The sequence below is a fragment of the Nerophis ophidion genome, linkage group LG20, assembly GCF_033978795.1.
Source record: "Nerophis ophidion isolate RoL-2023_Sa linkage group LG20, RoL_Noph_v1.0, whole genome shotgun sequence".
NCBI lineage: Eukaryota > Metazoa > Chordata > Actinopteri > Syngnathiformes > Syngnathidae > Nerophis > Nerophis ophidion.
In genome coordinates, this window is record NC_084630.1 from 4492249 (window position 1) to 4501082 (window position 8834).

Below are 8834 nucleotides of genomic sequence, written 5' to 3' on the forward strand. Positions count from 1 at the left end.
TCTTGGCAAAGACTTTATGTGCGTTCATCCTCCAGCCAGAACTTTAACCGGTCAGAAACTCTGATGTCCATTTTCTACCGCTTATTCCCTTTGTCTGGAGCTCGGCAGAGTAACTCTGTAAATGTCTTTCATTTCAATAGAAGGCAGCAGGTAGTTAATTGCTTTGTAGATGTCGGGAACAACAAACATGGTTTGGCCCTTGAGGATGCACCGCTCGCCTGTGTATCGGTTGGGGACATCTCTACGCTGCTGATCCGCCTCCGCTTGAGATGGTTTCCTGTGGACGGGACTCTCGTTGCTGTCTTGGATCCGCTTGAACTGAACTCTCGCGGCTGTGTTGGAGCCACTATGGATTGAACTTTCACAGTATCATGTTAGACCCGCTCGACATCCATTGCTTTCGGTCCCCTAGAGGGGGGGTTGCCCACATCTGAGGTCCTCTCCAAGGTTTCTCATAGTCAGCATTGTCACTGGCGTCCCACTGGATGTGAATTCTCCCTGCCCACTGGGTGTGAGTTTTCCTTGCCCTTTTGTGGGTTCTTCCGAGGATGTTGTAGTCGTAATGATTTGTGCAGTCCTTTGAGACATTTGTGATTTGGGGCTATATAAATAAACATTGATTGATTGATTGATGTTTAGGGCACGTCCAACCGGTAGGAGGCCACGGGGAAGACCGAGGACACGTTGGGAAGACTATGTCTCCCGGCTGGCCTGGGAACGCCTCGGGATCCCCCGGGAAGAGCTAGACGAAGTGGCTGGGGAGAGGGAAGTCTGGGCTTCCCTGCTTAGGCTGTTGCCCCCGCGACCCGACCTCGGATAAGCGGAAGAAGATGGATGGATGGATGGGTTGTTAGTGAGACTAACTTGTTGCTTGTGTGCTGCCTGCAGGTCTCTCTCTGGTCGTCGGCCTCGTCTTGTACATCTCCAACATCAACGATGAAATGTTAAACAGGACCAAAAGCAACGAGGCCTACTTCAGCTACAAGTACGGCTGGTCCTTTGCCTTCGCTGCCATCTCCTTCCTCCTCACTGAGGTAAACGTGAGCGTAAAAATGACATCAAAACTGACAGGAATCAAAGTAGTACTTTAGACTTGGACTTCCTTTTCATTGTCATTCAAATTTGAACTTTACAGTACAGATAAGAACTCAATTTTGTTGCATTAGCTCATGGTGGTGCAGGGATAAAAAAAAAAAAGTAATAAGGTGCGGATATAAATAGATTACTGAACAGATAAATATATTGCACTTTTGCATATGCATCCAGGTTTATGGATGTATGTTATATTCTCTTTTTATTCCAGCCAGTTAATCCATTTTTGGGGGGAATTGAGTGGATTATTATGATGCGTTCAAGAGTTACGGCCTGAGGGAAGAAGCTGTTACAGAACCTGGAGGTTCTGCTACGGAACCTTTTTCTAGAGTCCAGCAGTGAAAATAGTCATTGTGGGGGTGAGAGGAGTCTCTGCAGATTTTCTGAGCCCTGGTCAGGCAGCGGCTTTTTGCGTTATCTACTTACAGGCTTTATTGGTTCTGTGATGGTGCTCTATGGAGGTTAATTTGTGTCTTTATTACGTAACTTTATTTTTTGCATTTTAATGTTAGAAACTGAATTGGCTGACAACATCTTATTGTGGCGGTCCGCTCCCTGTATGATCAGTGTCAGAACTTGGTCCACATTGCTGGCAGTAAGTCGGACACATTTCCAGTGAGGGTTGGACTCCGCCAAGGCTGTCCTTTGTCACCAATTCTGTTCATAACTTTTATGGACAGAATTTCTAGGCGCAGTCAAGGCGTTGAGGGGTTCCGGTTTGGTGACCGCAGGATTAGGTCTCTGCTTTTTGCAGATGATGTGGTCCTGATGGCTTCATCTGACCGGGATCTTCAGCTCTCACTGGATCGGTTCGCAGCCGAGTGTGAAGCGACCGGAATGAGAATCAGCACCTCCAAGTCCGAGTCCATGGTTCTCGCCCGGAAAAGGGTGGAATGCCATCTCCGGGTTGGGGAGGAGACCCTGCCCCAAGTGGAGGAGTTCAAGTACCTAGGAGTCTTGTTCACGAGTGGGGGAAGAGTGGATCGTGAGATCGACAGGCGGATCGGTGCGGCGTCTTCAGTAATGCGGACGTTGTACCGATCCGTTGTGATAAAGAAGGAGCTGAGCCGGAAGGCAAAGCTCTCAATTTACCGGTCGATCTACGTTCCCATCCTCACCTATGGTCATGAGCTTTGGGTCATGACCGAAAGGATAAGATCACGGGTACAAGCGGCCCAAATGAGTTTCCTCTCCCTTAGAGATAGGGTGAGAAGCTCTGCCATCCGGGAGGAACTCAAAGTAAAGCCGCTGCTCCTTCACATCGAGAGGAGCCAGATGAGGTGGTTCGGGCATCTGGTCAGGATGCCACCTGAACGCCTCCCTAGGGAGGTGTTTAGGGCACGTCCAACCGGTAGGAGGCCACGGGGAAGACCCAGGACACGTTGGGAAGACTATGTCTCCCGGCTGGCCTGGGAACGCCTCGGGATCCCCCGGGAAGAGCTAGACAAAGTGGCTGGGGAGAGGGAAGTCTGGGTTTCCCTGCTTAGGCTGTTGCCCCCGCGACCCGACCTCGGATAAGCGGAAGATGATAGATGGATGGATGGATGGATGGATCATTGAAAGAACATTTGTAAGCAAACTATGCGTGTTTATAACTCCTTGTATAAAAAAATCAGAGTATATAAATTCATTGTAAAGAAATTCAGTGTATAAAAAATTTGCCGTTTCGAAAAGCAAGACTCACTTTCGATAAATTGAAACCGAAGCAATTGATCCTGTCTCAAAACCAGCCTTTGAGGAGTCACGTTTGAAGTCATTTAACACGGGTCTTACAAAAGAGAATAAAAAAGGCAGCGACTTTGTTTCCTGGCATAATACAACATAATTAATACTTCAATGCGGGCCGCTGGATATTTTCAAACTACAGAAATGATTCCTTTGGCTAGAATCGCCACTTTTGAGGGACATATGTGTTACTACAATAAGCTCTGCTTCATGCAGACGGGACAGAGTGGGCGGGACTTGTTTACACAGCAACAAGCCTCAGATTTCTACAACAAATTTGTGCAGAAAAGTGATATTACATCAAATATGTGGATGTTTTTTAGCCTTTGTCTTAAATGTTGCCGTGTTTGTTGCATCTTTGTTGCTCTTGCTAGATTATAAATGGTGTCAATCAAGAGTTGGTCAGCAGTAGATGAGGGAGCAACGTTCATATAGTCTCTATATTCAGTGTTTTATTGTTCATAGTTAATATTGTAAATCACACACTGTATTTTCATGTACATTCGGTCTTATTCAGTAAAAAGCTGAAAATGTCATTCCGTTTTTGAAATGGTCTGTGATAATGTTTCTCGTATCAATTATTATTGTGTGAGTGTTTGTACCGTCGTGTGATGAGCTTTAAGGGGGGTTGGGGTTGGGTATTTTATTTTTTTACATTTTTTGTCACGAAAAAGGGAGTTTTTTTGGGTTGGTGCACTAATTGTAAGTGTATCTTGTGTTTTTTTTATGTTGATTTGATAAAAAAATTAATTAATAAATAAAAAATGTATAAAAAAATATTCTGCGGACCGGTACCAATCGAGCCGCAGTCAAAATATCTCCATATTTTGACTCTTTATATCTGTGTGTGGCATTACATTAGTGTTTTACAAGCTTCTCATCTTACTCTACAGCAGGGGTCACCAACCTTTTTGAAACCAAGAGCTACTTCTTGGGTACTGATTAATGTGAAGGGCTACCAGTTTGATACACACTTAAATAAATTGCCAGAAATAGCCAACTTGCTCAATTTACCTTTGACTTTATGTTATTATTAATAATTAATGATATTTATCTTTGTGAAAACACTGATCATCTTAATGATTTCTTACAATAAATATATATTTGTGATAACATGTTTTAAATAGGTTAAAATCCAATCTGCACTTTGTTAGAACATATAACAAATTGGACCAAGCTATATTTCTAACAAAGACAAATCATTATTTCTTCTAGATTTTCCAGAGCAAAAATTTTAAAAGAAATCCAAAATACTTTGAAATAAGATTTAAATTTGACTCTACAGATTTTCTAAATTTGCCAGAATATTTTTTTTTTATTTTAATCATAAGTTTGAAGAAATATTTCACAAATATTCTTTGTCAAAAAAACAGAAGCTAAAATGAAGAATTAAATTAAAATGTATTTATTATTCTTTACAATAAAAAAAAATAATTTACTTGAACATTGATTTAAATTGTCAGGAAAGAAGAGGAAGGAATTTAAAAGGTAAAAAAGTATGTGTTTAAAAATCCTAAAATAATTTTTAAGGTTGTATTTTTGCTCTAAAATTGTCTTTCTGAAAGTTATAAGAAGCAAAGTAAAAAAATAAATGAATTTATTTAAACAAGTGAAGACCAAGTCTTTCAAATATTTTCTTGGATTTTCAAAATTCTATTTGAGTTTTGTCTCGCTTAGAATTAAAAATGTCGAGCAAAGCGAGACCAGCTTGCTAGTAAATAAATACAATTTAAAAAATAGAGGCAGCTCACTGGTAAGTGCTGTTATTTGAGCTATTTTTAGAACAGGCCAGCGGGCGACTCATCTGGTCCTTACGGGCGACCTGGTGCCCGCGGGCCCCGCCTTGGTGACCCCTGCTCTACAGAAAAAGATGGACGGTGTCCAACTTTGAATACAAAAAAAAATAAGTCAAATTATTATTATTTTTTTTTATTTAATACTTACAGTAAATCTCTTTATCAACTTGAGGTTGTTATAAAGTAAAACAAATAAGGTTGCATGCCTTTTCTGTCAAAGACAACTTTGTTTTTATAGTAAAACTGAAATATGTAGTATTTAGATAGACAGATAGATAGATAGATAGATAGATGGATGGATAGATAGATAGATAGATAGATAGATAGATAGATAGATAGATAGATAGATGGATAGAACTTTATTGATTCCTTCAGGAGAGTTCCTTTATTTAGCAATTAAAGCCCTCAAAGATCAATAATGCAGGACACCATTGATTTTAATTATTTAATATTTTTGAGTAATTACAGTATAAAGTTAAATAAAATCCTCCTAAATATATTTGAGATCCAAAAGGTTCCCCACTCATAAAGTGATGCATTTGTATTAGTTTTTTTTTTAACTTTTAACACTTAAATTTCAAGATCAAATTCCGATATATCTGTCAATTTTAAGTTTGAACTATTATTTTGTTTGTTTTATGCTCTTTTGCCAAAACTTTGATGTTTTTATATGGCAACCACACAACATATGCAATATTTTTCCCACATAAAACATTTATAGTGATAATTTTTAAGTAGTTATTCATTACAACAGATTATTTTGTTCTTTTTTTTTTTGGAACAATGGAAAAAAAAAATTATAGACAAAATGGGGGAAAAAAATGCCTGCATGGCAGCTTTGTGTCAACATTGCCACTTTTTTAAATTAGATTTCACCTTATCCCACTTTTTCTAAATGTTTTTTTTAATCTTTGCAATACTATCAATTTTGCAATTTTTGCAGAATGTGTGGCGGGCCGGTAAACGATTAGCTGCGGGCCGCAAATGGCCCCCAGGCCGCACTTTGGACACCCCTGCTTTAGATAGACAGATAGATGGATAGTACTTTATTGATTCCTTCTGGAAAGTTCCCTCAGGAAAATTATAATTATAATTATAATATACATTATAATGACCTCCTTGCCACACTTGCTGGATTAATGTTCTGTATTTCCTCACACTGGAGAAGATTAGGTGGACATGGAATGCTTGTTTCTGCAAGAACTGTGGTGTGTCTTTCCGAGATACGTAGAAAAAACATATCTCCAAATTAACCCAGATTGAATCACAATTTAAATATGGGTGGTTGATGAGCCTTTTGTGGACTTGTGGATCAGTATGTCTATCAAAGACAATTTAGGAATGCAGCTGTCTGTGGTTTCTTACTTTATTTAGTAATATTATTTTGATTTTATGTATTTTTTAAACACAGTATATGATGTTTTTGCTAGACCAGTCATGTTATTTAAATGTGTCTAAAATCGAAAAAGAACAAAGCAATAGTACTATGTATATTTATAAAAAGTAATTTAGATAATCTTTCTATTTTATTTTTGCCATCAGATTGTTGGTTATTTGTCTCCTCTAGAGAGTAATGTAATCACAGTGCACCCTAGTGGACAACCTGCTGAACAACAACCAGACTCAGAAGTACATTATTAATCCCCGAGGAGAAAATGAGATTGTCAACACAATCTATTTCATGATCAGACAAACATTACAGGGAGACAGAAAAAAGATCGCTGACGGCGCCCATTACAAAAGAAAAGGTGAGGAAAAAGGGGGTAAAAAAATATTTAGTCAAAGGCTGGACTCCAGGGAGGGGGTCCAGACTGAGGCCAAGGGAGAAAAACCTCATAGCCATAGCACGCATAAACAAGTTACATAGAATACACAAAACTTGCAACAGAGGTGAGGGGGTGGGAGCTACTGTAGTCAGCCGTCCATCACCCCTAAGGGTCCTCCACACCAGATAGCAGTGTTTGAAAAACCGTGCATCGGTAAAATTGGTTAAACTCTGTGCACGTTCTAATTGTATTAATTCTGTTATAAACACATATTGTTGTATTTCACTTTCTGCTCAGCTGCCTTTGCTAACATTCCGACTACTATTCCAGACGGCGGGCGTGATGTCGGTGTACCTGTTCATGAAGCGCTACACGGCGGAGGAAATGTATCGGCCCCACCAAGGCTTCTACCGGCCTCGACTCAGCAACTGCTCCGACTACTCGGGCCAGTTCCTCCACCCGGACGCCTGGGCCGGGCGTGGCCGCAGCCCCTCCTCCATCTCCTCCGAGGCGTCCCTCCAGATGAACTCGTCCAACTACCCCGCCCTCCTCAAGTGTCCCGAGTACGAGCAGATGTCGTCGTCGCCGTGCTGAAACACAGGATGAAAAGGTGGTTTGGATATTGACAAGTCACAATATTGGGGCACTGCCTTTGCGTGCCGGCCCATTCACATAATATCTACGGCGTGTCACACACACACACAAGTGAATGCACAGCATACTTGGTCAACAGCCATATAGGTCACACTGAGGGTGGCCGTATAAACAACTTTAAAACTTTTACAAATATGCGCCACACTGTGAGCCCACACCAAACTAGAATGGCAAACACATTTCGGGAGAACATCCACACCGTAACACAACATAAACACAACAGAACAAATACCCAGAACCCCTTGCAGCACTAACTCTTCCGGGACGCTACAATATACACCCCCTGCTACCACCCCCCCACACACACCTCAACCTCCCCCACCTCAACCTCTTCATGCTCTCTTAGGGAGAGCATGTCCAAAATCCCAAGCTGCTGTTTTGAGGCATGTTAAAAAAAAAATAATGCACTTTGTGACTTCAATAATAAATATGGCAGTGCCATGTTGGCATTTTTTTTCAATAACTTGAGTTGATTTATTTTGGAAAACCTTGTTACATTGTTTAATGCAGGGGTGCCCATTACGTCGATCGCGGGCTACCAGTCGACCGCGGGGGGTGTGTCAGTCGATCTCCAGCCAGGCTTTTAAAAAAAATAGACCTAAAAATGAGTGATCATCAATCTTCACCAAGACGTCACTTAAATGACATTCACGGTACCGGAGGGTCTTGTGAGATGACGCTGGCTGCTGCAAGATCATTATTATGAAAATATGACCGAGAGGAAGGCGAGAAACACTTTTTATTTCAACAGACTCTCGCGCCGTACCTTCCGTCAAAACTCTAAAGGCCGACTGCACATTTCCTATCTTCACAATAAAAGCCCTGCTTCATGCTGCCTGCGCTAACTAAATACAGAGTCTCGGAAAACTGGCGTGCACAAGCGATCCCTCAGAAAGCTGGCGTGCACATCACTTGTGCACGCCAGCTTTCCGAGACTCTTATTTTGTTAGCGCAGGCAGCATGAAGCAGGGCTTTTATTGTGAAGATAGGAAATGTGCAGTCGGCCTTTAGAGTTTTGACGGAAGGGACGGCGCGAAAGTCTGTTGAAATAAACAGTGTTTCTCGCCTTCCTCTCTGTCATTTTTTCATAATAATGAACTGGCAGCAGCCAGCGTCATCTCACAAGACCCTCGGGTGCCGTGAATGTCAATCAAGCAAGCTACGGAATTTGCCGCCAATGTTTTTCTTGTAAAGTGTATGGAAGCTGGATGAATTAGATGCCAAAAACCAACCACTTTCACGTGGTATTGTACAGAAAGGACAACTTTTTTTTCTCCTCCATTTGAAAATGTGGGCGTTATCATCATTACTGTCTGATTCCAATCAATGCAAGTCATCAGAATCAGGTAATACACCAACTTATATTCTTGTCTTTGTGAAAGAAAGACATCTATATGTGTTACACATGCTTGTATTATCATTAAACACATTTAACTTGTTTACAAAAATGTCTCTTTCATAAATAAATAAATATAAATGATATATATAAATGAGGTAGATCCCCTCGAGTTGGTCAATTGAAAAGTAGCTCGCCTGCAGAAAAAGTGTGGGCACCCCTGGTTTAATGCATCCAGCGGGGCATCACAACAAAATTAGGCATAATAATGTGTTAATTCCACGACTCTATATATCGGTATCAGTTGATATCAGAATCGTTAAATAAAAGTTGGACAATATCGGCAAAAAAGCCATTATCGGACATCTCAAGATAGAATGCATCAAGAAAAAAAAATCCATGTTGTAAATAAGCGTAAATAAAAGTATGCTTACAACGGGGTCAATGAGAGGTCTATTCCGCCCA

The 8834-nt window shown here is 40.8% G+C and overlaps 1 protein-coding gene across 1 annotated transcript in view; it reads left to right on the top strand.

The window, feature by feature from the left end:
- Positions 1-744: 744 nt before the first annotated feature.
- The window catches only part of LOC133538560 (voltage-dependent calcium channel gamma-5 subunit-like), a 12182-nt gene continuing 4092 nt past the window's right edge, over positions 745-8834 (top strand). The window contains exons 1-2 of the mRNA XM_061880213.1: positions 745-1034; positions 6710-6989. Coding sequence (XP_061736197.1) covers positions 942-1034; positions 6710-6973 — 357 coding nt within the window. The 5' untranslated portion in view covers positions 745-941 and the 3' untranslated portion in view covers positions 6974-6989. The remainder of the gene's footprint in view (positions 1035-6709; positions 6990-8834) is intronic.